Raw genomic sequence first — 13,545 nt, 5'->3', positions numbered from 1 at the left:
GCCGCTCCGCGGCACGTGGGACCCTCCCAGACCGGGGCACGAACCCGCGTCCCCTGCATTGGCAGGCGGACTCGCAACCACTGCGCCACCAGGGAAGCCCGAAAATCAATATTTTTAAAATGTCCAGTGTGGTGACTGATGAGTTCAGAGAGGTGGTCAGCAGCCAGATCACACAGGGTCTTTAAGTTTTGTTAAAGAGGATGGGTTTTATCTTATGTCATCGGAAAGCCAATGTTTATTTGATTTTATTTTACTGTACTTTTATTTTTTTAATTGAAGTATAGTCGATTTACAATGTTGAGTTAATTTCTGTTGTACAGCAAAGTGATTCAGTTATACATATATATATATATACATTCTTTTTTTATATTCTTTTCCATTGTGGTTTATCATAGGATGTTGACTGTGCTTTATCATAGGATATTGTATAGTTCCCTGTGCTATACAGTAGGACTTGTTGTTTATCCAGGAAAGCCAGGGTTTAAAGTATGACAACATGAGAGTGACTGGCATCTAGGTGGATGGTTGCCGAAGTTCAAGGAATGGATGAGGTTGCCTGGGAGAGATTGTTGAGTGAGACGAGGACCTAGACAGAGCTCTGAGGAGAGCCTCCAAGTAGAGGACAGAAAATAGAGGAGGAGATGCCAAAGGATGCTGAGGAGGAGTGGCCAGGAGTGGGAGGAACTCCAGGAGAGCTCATTACCAAGGGAGCAGGCACAGGGTCCGACGTGGCTAGGAGACAAGGCAAGGAAAGGACTCTGAAGCATCCCTTGTTTAGCTCTTGTGATCTTGACAAGAGCTGCCTCTGATGTGGTGGAGGCAGAAACCCAATTGCCAAGGTTTGCAGAATGCGTGGACTACAGGGCAGATCAAGACCCATCAATGGCTCATGAGATGAGTTCAGAGTGTAGATAGCAGCATTTTGAAGTAGAATGGAATAAAATGAAAAAGAATGAAGTAGAAATTGTAGTGGGGGAGAGGGAGGGAGGGGAGGAGGGGAGAAGAAGAGAAAGCATTATGGTGTAAAATGTAAAATATATTTCTTTGAGTCCCAGTCAAAAATGCTAAAACCCCAGATATAGGGTATGTGCCCATGAAGGTCAAATCCTAGAGACTTGTGAATGCCAGACTGGTTTTGAACCTCACCCTGCAGGCCATAGGGGGCCATGGAAGCTTTGTGGGTGGAGAAGGCAACTCTGATTTAGCCACAGATGTTCATGATTTGGAGAAGGCAGGGGGACTGTTTAGGTAGCTCTTTCAATAAATAGTAAGGAGAGCCTATTGCCACCAGTGGCCAGTGGGGTAGAGCTGAAGGGAAAGATGAAGGGAAAGAAAGCCCTTCCCTGTTGTAGGCGGATGTCCCTGGCCCATGATTCCCTTTGGGAATTTGGAACAGGCTGGAAGCCCATAACCTTTAGCTCCCATCTGAGTTTCAGAAGCTCTGCCCAGAGAACTCCCTGGTGGTCCAGTGGTTAGGACTCTGCGCTTCCACTGCAGGGGGCCTGGGTTTGATCCCTGGTCAGGGAACTAAGATCCCGCATGCTGTGTGGTGTGGCCAAAAATTAAAAAAAGAAGAAGAAGAAACTCTGCTCAGCCTCGCATTGGCTGGTGGATGGGGTTGGTGGCAAGGTGTGGGGAGCAAGAGGCTTGAAGCACTGAGTCTGTGGGCCACGGAGGTGAGGAAAGGGAGAAGTCCAGGTGACTTTGGTAACTGCCAGGGTGGAGTTGGGGGCTGGGAGCTATTCATGTCCCAAACTATAGCAGAGTCACAGCTTAACAGGAGATTGCGTGAGCGTGAGTCGGGTTTTAAACAGAATTCAAAGTCATGGATTCATCCATCAATCCATCTACCCTGGGAACACATCTTGGACCCATGAGTAGGGGGATACCCAGGAGTCTGGTCAGGCCTGGCCGGGGGGATTTGGGAGCTGGAGCAGCAGGAATGGTTGGGACAATTGGAGAAGCAAGGATGGGGCTTGGTGTCCTCCATCTCAAGGGCCAGGTCTTTTCCTCCCAATCCTGGAGTCTGTTCTGCCTTTCTCCACCTCCCTTTTCCTACTCTAGAGGTTAAGAACAAGGGTTTGTAGTCAGACAACAGTCTTTATCATTAACTGTCTGACCTTGGGCACCTCTCTGAGGTTCCCATCAAGTGCAAGATGGAAATAAAACCTACTTCATAGGACGATGGTGATGGTAACATGAAATAATACGTTTGTGGTCTTAGCATGGTGCCTGGCACGTACATGGGAGGGGTGCTCTAAAGGGAGCTACAAAGATGCTGAGGATGAAGAGCAATAAGAATCTGGGCTTCCCCTCCCCTGCAGACATGCTCTCTCCCTGGTCTTGCCACCCCGCTACTCACCTCTCTGCCCTTCCTTTTCTCTGTCTTCCATGTAGAAACACTATGAGTTGTTCTCTACCATAGATGACATTGTGCTGACTATCCTTATCTGTGAACTTCTCCTCGGCTGGTTAAATGGCTTCTGGATTTTCTGGAAGGTGAGATCCTGGGCCCTCCCTGCCATCACATCTATTCCTCCTTAGGGATGGCACCCCACCCCATCCCCATCCCCATCCCCATCCCCATCCCCATCCCTGTGCACCTGGCCCGGCAAGGTGCACAGAGGGAGGGGTGTGTGTGCATGTGTGTGCATGCCTGCTCATGCAGAAGGAGAAACTAACTACTTCTGAGATGTCTGTGATGTGGCAGAAAGTAATTTGTACTAGAAGTGCAGCCTCCCGGCGTTCCAATTCCTGACCCAGCCTTCCCTAGTTCTGCGATCTTGGGAAAACCTTGATTTCCTTATCGGAGAAATACAGTTGAGAGTATCCCCCTTAATTTACAGGGTTCAAGAGCAGGGGTCAGCAAAGATTTTCTGTAAAGGGTGTTGACCTTAAGAATAAAACAGTCAGTTATTTTACCAGCAAAAAAGGGTTTATTTGGGAATAGCAGAGGAATCGCAAATCAGGACTAGCAAACTACAGCAAAAGCCATAGGCTAGTCCAACAAACAATGGAGAGGAACATTATTTTATAGAGAAAAAGGAGGAAGTTGGGAAGGGTTGTTTTGAACCGAAATCTAGTTGAGAAAAGTGAGTTCAGGGTGATGATGGGCTCTCATTGGCTGAGTTGCTGGAATAGTTGATTTCTTGCAGGAGATGCAATATACATCTTTTCCTGTTGGGGCCTGTAATTGATGATTCTTTCCCCTTTGGGATTTTTCTGTTGAAGTCTGTGATTGACAAGTCTTCCTGTGATTGACAATTCTTCCTGTAATTGACATCTAGTGATACTGCATGAGAGCTCCCCCTTTTGGCCTCCCAATTCCATCGTAGAGAGGTTTCCCTTTATTAATTTTCACAAGGGCCAGATAAATATTTGAAGCTTTGTGGGCCATTCAGTCTCTGTTGCAAACACTCACTTCTGCTGTGAGAGCACAAAAGCAGCCATAGACAGTACATAGATAAATGAGCATGGCTATGTTCCAAATCAGTTTTATTTGTGAATACTAAAATTTGAACTTTATGTAATTTTCACGTCACAAAACATTATTCTTTTGATTTTCCCCCTAACCATTTAAAAATATAAAAGCCATTATAAACCTGAGGGTCTTTAAAAAGAGGGGCTGCTGGTCAATTTGGCCCTTGGGCTATAGTTTGCCTACCCCTCTTCTGGAGGGTATCAAAAAGGTGTCTGGGTGGGAACAGATCTTAACATTACATAAAATGAGACAAAGACTCAAATTCTTTGTTTGAATAGGACTTCTAGAGTCAAGGAATTTATCTTGCCTTTGGGCATGTGCAAGAAGAGGCTTTAAAAAAAAAACACCTATCAGATTTTTATACCTTTTATAAAAAGGAATCATCATTTAAATACCATTACCAGGAAAACCAATTAGAATTACAAGCTTTCCAGGGGTTAGAGGTGTCACTTCATAGAACACAGAATGTAGAACCTAGAACGATATTTCTGAAGTCCAGATGTCTTTTTTTAAAATAAATTTATTTATTTATTTATTTATTTATTTATGGCTGTGTTGGGTCTTTGTTGCTGCACACGGGCTTTCTCTTGTTGCGGCGAGCGGGGGCTACTCTTCTTTGCGGTGCACGGGCTTCTCATTGCGGTGGCTCCACTTGTTGTGGAGCACAGGCTCTAGAGCACAGGCTCAGTAGTTGTGGTGCACAGGCTTCGTTGCTCCGTGGCATGTGGGATCTTCCTGGACCAGGGCTCGAACCCGTGTACCCCTCATTGGCAGGCGGATTTTTAACCACTGTGCCACCAGGGAAGCTCCAGATGTCTTAAAGACTGCTTTGTGAAAACAACACTTGGGAGGATGTTTATTAACAGAAAATAGAATAGGATGGTGCATATTTACATGTCTCCACACTGGAGAGAATAGGTACCATGCTTTTTGTGAACATTTCAATGCACCACTTTTTCAGAACTAGCTCTAGGTTACAGGCAGACATCTGTTGCATAAGAGAGAACATTTCTTCCTTCCTGTAGACCTGAAATTTCTTTTGTTACCGGCCAGGGTTCTTGGCCTCCTTAATTAATAGAAACTGATCAGAGGCCAGACAAGAAATTCAGGCGAGGCTTTATTGGGGCCCCTGCTGCAGCAGGGGGGAGAGAGAACAAGTAACAAGTTCCCTTGCTCACTCGCTGCTTCGGAGGGGGGATGAGCTTGTGGTTTGCCCACCCCTTTGGTGATGTTGTGTGCAAGGGGTATGCACAGTACCCTGCTTTTGATCCCAACCCCCTGCCTTTGCTCCCTGCTCTTCAGAAGTGGCATTTGGACCTTTTGTATCTTTTTGTCCATAATTTGCCCCAGATGCTCATGCAGGCAGTTATTTTTAGTCCCTTATAGTTTCTTTGTATTTTGTTACTCCAGGAGTCCTGTACCAGGTACAAGCACTGCAGCCAAGGGTCCCAGGTCCCAGTCTGTCTCACTTTTAGCAGCAGTTAGGAAGGCCTGCACTATCAAGGGGCCTGCACTTGCAAAGCTAAGCTCCAGCTTAGTTTCATTAGCACAAGGGAACTGGAGCAAGCCTGAGAATCTTCTGTTCTTCCAAGCCACTCTGCTTGTCCTCTCAAGGACAAGATTTCTCAACCTCGGCACTGTTGACAAGTTGGCCTGGATAATTCTCTGTTGTCGGGGGACTGTCCTGTGCATTGTAGAATGTTTAGCAGCATTCCTGGCCTCTACCCATTAGATGCCATTAGCACCCTCCTACCTGTGACAATCAAGGATGTTCCCAGACATTGCCAGATGTCCTCTGGAAGGCAAAACCACCCTCCAGAACTAATGGCTGAGAACTAATGTCCCAAACCCTAACCTTCATCTGGGGCCAGCCTCCCAGGGCCAAAAGCCAGGGCTTGTTAGAGGCCCTCTGCTGTCTCCTTCCCCACCCCAACCCCTCCCCTGGTCCCAGTGTGCAAGGACTGCTCCCTGTTGAATGGGTAGATGGAAAGGGAGAATGCAGGGGAGGGAGGAAAGTCTGCAAGTTAATATCTCAAATATTACCCAGGCACGTGGGGATCCCCAAAGTTTTGCCCCCAGTGCCCCCTTTTCTATGGCCCTTGTGTGGCTCCTCCCTCTCCTTCTTACCTCCATAGCCTATTAATTACTATTTCACCACCTAAATATTTCTCAGATTTCTTGCTGCTTCTGCATCTCTGCTATCCCTGTTCTAGCTCTTACTTTTGTCTTCTCTCACCAGGATGTTGCTATGGCTTCCTGTGTACCCCACCTGCCATCCAAGTAATCTTCCGAAGGCCCAAGACAAAGTACCCTTAAACTACTCCAGTGGCTCCCTATTGTTTATAGGATCAGGTCTAAATGCCTCACTGTGCTTAAGGCCTTCCATGATGTGGCTCTTGCTTGCTTTTGCAGCCTCATCACTCCTGGCCTTACCCTTGGGTATTCCAGCTACATCAAGCTGCTTGTAGTGGCATTCCCCAACACACACTTTCAAGTGCATGCATGCACACACACATACACACACACACACACACACACACACACACACACACACACACTCTGCTGTTTCTCACCTCATGCCCATGCTGACCCCTAGTCTATAAAATCTCTTTGCCACTTACTCACTTGCTTTCCTCCTACTTACAGCTTAAGACTCATGCAGATGTCTTCTCTTCCAGGAAGTCTTCCTGTCTCTCCCAGGCTAGGTTAGTTGTTGCTCCGTCTCCCTAATGCTTTGTACTCACCTCTCACCTGGAGTTAAAATTTACTGTCTGTCCACCTCCCTCAAAATAGTCTGTGAGCCGAGCAGGGCAGAAATCCTATATCTTTAGGATCTGATTTGAGGTGAGGCATATACTAGGAGCTTAATACTGAATGGATAGAGGGATGGATCTGTAGACAGGCAGACTTGTGTCTCCCTGTGTATGTTTAGGCACCGACACTTTGAATGTGAAACACCAGGAGGGCTTGTGTTTATTGGACTGCCTAATAAATTTAAGAACTTTTTCTCCATTAAGAATCATTTTCTTTTTGAATATTTAATGCAGCTACATATTGGTCAAAACTGTATTGAGAGACTGTCATATAGAATGAAGTAAGTCAGAAAGAAAAAAACAAATATCATATATTAACACATATATGTGGAATCTAGAAAAATGGTATAAATGAACTTATTTGCAAAGCAGAAATAGAGACACGGACGTAGAGAACAAATGAATGAATACCAAGCGGGGAAGGGGAGGTGGGATGGATTGGGAGATTGTGGTTGACATATATACACTACTATGTATAAAACAGATAACTAATGAGAACAGACTGTATGGCACAGGGAACTCTACTCAGTGCTCTGTGGTGACCTAAATGGGAAGGCAATCCAAGGAAGAGGGGATATATGTGTACGTCTGGCTGGTTCACTTTGCTGTACAGCAGAAACCAACACAATACTGTAAAGCGATTATACTACAATTAAAAAAAAAAAAAGACTGTGTTGAAAGGCACACACAGAATTCTTGTTCCCACTCCTGACCCTTCATCCCTTTCCCTCACCCCCACCCTCTTCAGATAATCTTCGTTATTTATAATCTCGTTTATCCTCCTAGTGTTTATTTTGCAATCATAAGCAAATATGTACATATTTTTAGTCTTCCCTTTCCTAACGGTAGCATACTGTAAACACTGTTCTGCACTTTCCTTTTTGTCACTTAATGGATCTTTCTATGTCAGTACATGGAGACCTTTCTCATTATCCTGTACTCCACTGAATGAACGTGCAGTAGTTTATTCAACCAGTGTCCCAATTGCTGAACACTTTGGTTATTTTCAGCCTTCTACGAATGTCATTTTGTACTTGTACTAGAGTTTGTGGGGGTCGGATTTTGAGAAGTGGGATCACTGGTCAAAGGTAAATGCGGATCGTTTATTAGAGCGAATTCTCCTCTGTAGTGGCTGTGCTCACATTTGTCATGCACATGAGCTTCTCCATCCCCATTCTAAAAGACTTTGTGCCATATTGGACAAAGGGCTTGCAAAATGTGCCTTTCTTCTACAGTGAGAGTTAGTTCACCTCTGACCTGGCTATTGAAGCCAGGTTCCTTAATGTTTTAATCAGTATTTATTTTCATTTTATTATTAATTGTAGTGTGTGTCACACAAAGCGGGAGCATCCAAACACTCTCAGGTCCCCTAACTGCAGAGCAAGGCCATTGTCAAGCAGCGCACTAGCCAAGGTGGGCGCTCAGCTTAGGAACTGGCTGTGTATATGTGAGAGACTCCACTGTGTGCTTCAGACACTGCACTTGGCTATTGACACATGTATGAGACAGCGAGCGCATGCATGTTTTGTGGCATGTTTGGGGCGACAGCAGGATGAGTAACAGCAGTGGATGGCAGATGACTGGCCCTGCTTCGAGAGGACCATTGAGTCCCCCAGCCTTGGGGTGTAGGGAGGGCAGACCCAGGATGAACCCGTGGGCTGGGCCTGACAGACCCTGCTGGGGCTGGCCCACCCCCCAGGACGGCTGGAACATCCTCAACTTCCTTATCATCTTTATCTTGCTCCTGGGGTTCTTCGTTAATGAACTCAGTGCCATCTCTATCACCTACACCCTCAGGTAAGCTGGGAACTCTGAGAAAAGAAGGGACCTGTCTGGACCCTGGGAAAGAGAGGAAGGGGTTGTTACCAGGTGGGGATCAGCTCTGCCTTTCTGGGCAGGTGGGGGGCGGTGAGGAGGAGGGGTCTGGGAAGGGCCGAGGGGCACCCCTGAGAGGCTCTGCCACAGGGCACTTCGTCTGGTGCACGTGTGCATGGCAGTGGAGCCCCTGGCCCGGATCATCCGTGTCATCCTGCAGTCAGTGCCCGACATGGCCAACATCATGGCCCTCATCCTCTTCTTCATGCTGGTGAGTGCCCTCCCCTGCCCCCGGCTACTCCCCTTCCCTGAACAGGCCCCTAGGTCCCTGGGGATACATGGTGTCTGGAGAAGAGGAGAGGCCATGGGCCTGAAGCCCTGTGACTCCCCTGGCAGCTCATTTGCATGTCCTGTCCCCAAGGCCCTCGGGTGAAGTCCGGGTGGGTCTCTGGTCTCTCTGGCAGGTGTTCTCAGTATTTGGGGTCACTCTCTTTGGTGCGTTCGTGCCCGTGCATTTCCGGAACATGCAGGTTGCCCTGTATACCCTCTTCATCTGCATCACCCAGGATGGCTGGGTGGACATCTACGGTGACTTTCAGTGAGTGCCCATGGGGCTTCCAGGGGAGGGGGGTGCCCAGTCCAGGAGAGCTAGGCAGGGAGGGGCTGGGCTCCCAGGGGCAAAAAACTGACTGGGGAGGGAGACGGGCTGTTGGGTGGGAGTGCAGCTCCAGGGCTTGGGATGAGGATGGCACAGCAGGAGGGGGATGCCTGGGGCTTTAAACTGGAGAAAAGCAGACTCCCTGGAGCTGAGGCCTCTGGGTTTGTAGTCTACTTGAAGCATCATCCCAATGAAACTCCACCCATTCAAGGTCCCACTGCAGGCTATTCATGGAGATTTCTCCCATTATGCTCAGCAGCTGGGCAGCTAGGCCTTGGGCAAGGGAGCAGGTCTGTGGTTGCATCTAGGGTTCCAAGGCAGCGTCCCAGCCCACACTGGAGCCCACCAAACTGCCTGGACTCCTGAGAACTTAGGGTCTCATTTATTCATTCTGAGACCCACTGCCCAAGGTCTTTATTGGCCACAGATGGCTGCCTGGGTTCTGTTCTTTACCTCTTTCCCATTAAGCCTAAACCCTGTTTGTTTCCAGTCCACTCCAGGGAGTGGGTCCCCTTGACTGATTTTCTTTTTATCTCCGTGTGAGAGAAGCGCAGTTGGTAAAGGGGCTTCTGCACTCATTACCCATTATGATGTAGGCAGTGGAAAAATCATGGAGTGTGCAATAAAGGTGGCCTGGGGTTTTGAGTCTGCTCCACTGCACTAGCCATGCAGCCGTCTGAGCCTCAGTTTCCTCATCTGTCAACTGGGGATTATAATACATTATTAACCGTGTCATGGATTGCTGTGAGAATTAGTAGAGACTGGCACTGTGTGCACACACATGCACACACACGCATAGCAAGAGAGAAAACTATTATTTGGGAAAATATTTTATGGGAGATTTACAATAGGTATTAATGGTGGGTGGGATTTTTTTCCTGTATATTTTCCTTCTGATCTTTCTATAATGAGCTTGAATTACTTTTTATAATAAGAATGACATGACTAAAGAATATAGCCAATAGATTAAGCTCGATAATGCTGACGAACAAATCCCCACCTTGCGGGGCTGGCTTGGGGACTGCCCACTGTCTGGCAGTACAGCTGGTGCTCAGTAAAGAGCAGCTGCGGGGACAATTAGGAGTAAGGCATTAGATCTCCACAACAGCAGTAAGGCAGCAGAAGTCCCAGTGGGCCTTGAGATAATTTCCCCATCTCATAGATGAGGAAACTGAGGCCCAAAGGGCCAGGGAGGTGATAGGGCCCCTGAATGCCATCTCCAGGATGGAGACAAGGGAGTACGCAGTGGAGATTGGGGGCGCCATCTACTTTGCCATCTTCATCACCTTCGGTGCCTTCATTGGCATCAACCTGTTGGTCGTCGTGGTGACCACCAATCTGGAGCAAACGATAAAGGCAGGCGAACAGGGGCAACAGCATCAAATAGCCTTCAGTGAGGTGAGTGAGATGGGGAGGGCAGAGGGGGGAGAGGCAGAGTGTATATGAGTGCTGAATTGAGCATGTGTGTTTGTGTGCGCGTGCACACTCGAGGGCCTGAAGAAAGCCCAGCCTGAGATGTGGAGGCAGCATTGCCTGCCGCCAACTCACCAACGGGGGCTTCTGAGGGGTGTGGAGTTCCTAGGTGTCTTGTTCTATGGCAACTAAAATCTAAGCAGCTGAGTGACCTTAGGGCATTTAACCAATCTAAGCCTCAATTTCTTCTCCTGTAAAATGGAAATAATAATAGCACTTCATAGGGCGATTATGATAATTTCATGGGTAAACGAACAGTACTTGGCACATACTAAGAACTCAATAAATATTAGCTATAGTGTTATTCATTCAGGGGTAGAGCTTCCGAAAGGCTGGGGAGTGTAGGGTGGAGTATTGCCGAAAGTGTTGAGGGCTGTGGGCTGTGACTTGAGAGTAGATAGGGTTTCAGAAGTTTGCTGGGTAGGATTTATCAGGAGTGAAATGGTGGGGGAAGCACTAAGTTTTGAAAAGGGGTGAGAATTTCCACAAAGGTAAGGGATGGGCTCGTGCATTTCAAGTTGAGCTCCCACAGCAAAGGAGAGAGCCTAAGATTGGTTAGAGCTGAAACGGCGCATTAGAACCCTGGTGTCCTGAGACTCATTCTCCCTGAAGCCAAGCAGGAAGGGGCAAGGGGAGGGGGTGCCGGCTGAGCTGTCCTTCCCTCTCCATTTCCCCCCTCCCCAGACAGGCAACGAGGAGGGAAATGGGAATTACGAGCTGCCGCTGGTGCACTGTGTGGTCGCCCGTTTGGAGACATCTGGGGTCCCCCAGGAGCCATTTATGGGGGGCCTCCCGACGAACCTCTCAGAAAACACATTCGACAACTTTTGCTTGGTGCTCGAGGCAATACAGGAGAACCTGATGCAGTACAAGGAGATCCGAGATGAGCTCAACACGTAGGGCGGGTACTGGGGGTACCCTCGAGTCTCGTGAGTCAGGGCTGAGTGGAGCCTCAGATTCTTCTGGCCTCACGCCCTCACCATTTTATAATGCGGACCCTGGGGCCCAGAGAGGTTAAGTGAATTGCCTAGGTTTCCCCAGCCTGTCAGTGAGGGAACTGGAATCCAGACCTCCCGGTTCCTCGCATCTCACAAGAGCCTTGAGCCTCGGCCTGGGTCTCTCTCAGAGTAAAGGGGGAGGGCGAAGGGGGCTGGACACCAGGGAAGAGATGGGAGGGCAGCCTTCCAACCCTCACCCTCGGAACGCACTCACCCCTCCGCCCTCAGGATAGTGGACGAAGTACGCTCCATCCGCTTCAACCAGGAGCAGGAGGAGGAGCTGATGCACAGGCACTTGTCGTGGAGCCTGTCGAGGGCGAGCGGGTCCTCCATAGCCACCCGTGAGATAACTTGCCAGCAAGACTTGATCACTGCGCTCGTCAACAGGGAAAAGGTGCAGCTTCCCTCTCCTACCCAATGGGTACTCACCTCGCCACGCCACCCAGCTCAGCCTCAACCCCAGTAGTCAAGGTCGCTGTCTATTCCAAGATCTGGTCCGCCCCCTAGACTCCCAAGCACCCCAGCAGTCACCGCCAATCTGGTTAGGTTCCAACTTTTCCTTCTTCGGGAGGCTCCGCCCCTCCCATAGGGCTCCACCCACTGAGCCATCTCGGTCTTAAGCGCCGTGAAACCTACCCTTTCTTAGTGAGACTTGAGCGGTTCAGTTCCTGCTTAGTGGCAGATACTCAGGCCCACTGGGGGCATAGGACCCCCAGGTCCTGTCTAGGGGGCATAAGAGGAGCAGCCTCCTGAGGGAGGAAGATTCTATGGAGAAAAAGTCACACTCCCACATTATTTAGTTTCTTTCTGCTTCCCACACCATCAGACTGGGAGCCTTGTGAATGTCCACGGCCTGAGCTCCCACGGTCGGAGAGCAGACTCGGCAGCCTAGAGTTAGACGTGAAGGACTTCCTGCCAGGCCTGGATGAACAGCTGTTGAGCTGAAGGAGGGGAGTAAGGGGGCGTCTGCCATGTCAGGGTGGGGGCATTGACAAGAAGACCTCTTGGTTTGCAGGTTCAGGAATCCAACACAAATGTACTCCTTAACGTACACAAGTCCAGCCGCTGAGAGGGCAGGACGGGAGCCAACGGGCATGAGCACACAGCCAGCCAGCATCTTCTGCATCACTAGCATGACTTGGCACATCCTGCCCTGAACCCATCCTCTCCCTTACACCCGGGCAGATGCCTGGGGATGGAAGGGGGCAGCATCTCTAGGGCTTGTGCCTGTGAGCCCCAGGTCCAGAGGAGCCGGGATGGAGAAGGATGCTGGATGAGAGTGGGAGCCCTACCACAAGGATGAGCACAGAAAGGGGTGCTGGCCAAGGCAGCCAGGATTTGCCCTAAGGATGGGCATCCCTGGTATCCTGCTAGACCAGAGCTAGATGGAGTCTAAGTGGGCCCAAGCACCAAGAGAAGAAAGGTGAGGCCAGTGGGGCCAGGTATCTGTATCAACAGTAAACTTTTGTGTTGGGACCAATGTGTCTGACTGGTGGATCTCCAAACCCTTGGGGCAGCCTTGCCCCTCAAAAGACTGTTTGTCCAATGGGAGAGTCACTGACTGTCCTCCAGAGCTTCCAGTCTAATGGGAGAGAAAATCCACACCCTGAACATTTTTGACTTAATGGTAGAGATATAATCCCTGCCCTTAGGGTCCTAAATTCTGGGGGTGAAAATCTGGTCCTCACAGTTCCTCACTGTTGGGAGTGCCTCTCTTATGAAGGAGACACCCTACCCTCTCTCTGCGTCTGAAGATGTAGCAGACTGGTCCTCATTCTGGGGAGTTCTAGTCTGATGGGGTCACCATCGACCCAAGTCATGCAGGTACAGGAAGCTCTATCCTGGATCAATGGAGAATGGCTGGGCGAAGTGTGGGTCCTGGCAGGCTCTCTGGGGGAGAAGAGCACTGAACCTTCCTGGAAGGCATCCGGAGGAATTTGAGGGTCAGGTGAATGAAGTCCAGTGGAGAACTTGGGACCTGTGAGACCTCTTTGGGAGCTTCATACCAAAGACCATCGAGAGCCACAGCAGGTTCCTGAGCCAGGCAATGCAGAGTCTGAGAAAGCTGTGGCAGTCGTGGGCACTATGAAGAGCTGCCTTGGTGGATTCTCATCCTTGGGCAAATCGCTGGGCCTCATTTTCCCCATCTGTGCAATCGGGAGAGGATGAGATTGAGCACCAGCTCTAAAATCAAATGGCCAGCACTCAGCCCCAGAGTTGGGAGACTGATGAGATCAGCTGTATGGCTGAGACTCAGGTTCCCTGATGTTGTGTGAGGGGAAGCCTGGAAGGGATGTTGTGCGAGAG

At 49.2% G+C, this 13,545-nt stretch overlaps 1 protein-coding gene across 1 annotated transcript in view; it reads left to right on the top strand.

The window, feature by feature from the left end:
- Positions 1-12,742, top strand: part of CATSPER4 (cation channel sperm associated 4) — a 15,063-nt gene extending 2,321 nt beyond the window's left edge. Inside the window, exons 5-12 of the mRNA XM_007111333.3 lie at positions 2,398-2,499; positions 7,994-8,091; positions 8,260-8,380; positions 8,574-8,707; positions 9,991-10,165; positions 10,925-11,136; positions 11,467-11,632; positions 12,254-12,742. Coding sequence (XP_007111395.1) covers positions 2,398-2,499; positions 7,994-8,091; positions 8,260-8,380; positions 8,574-8,707; positions 9,991-10,165; positions 10,925-11,136; positions 11,467-11,632; positions 12,254-12,307 — 1,062 coding nt within the window. The 3' untranslated portion in view covers positions 12,308-12,742. The remainder of the gene's footprint in view (positions 1-2,397; positions 2,500-7,993; positions 8,092-8,259; positions 8,381-8,573; positions 8,708-9,990; positions 10,166-10,924; positions 11,137-11,466; positions 11,633-12,253) is intronic.
- Positions 12,743-13,545: the final 803 nt, after the last annotated feature.

Source organism: Physeter macrocephalus, unplaced genomic scaffold (assembly GCF_002837175.3).
Source record: "Physeter macrocephalus isolate SW-GA unplaced genomic scaffold, ASM283717v5 random_531, whole genome shotgun sequence".
NCBI classification, from domain to species: Eukaryota; Metazoa; Chordata; class Mammalia; order Artiodactyla; family Physeteridae; genus Physeter; species Physeter macrocephalus.
This window is presented reverse-complemented; position numbering and strand designations above follow the sequence as displayed.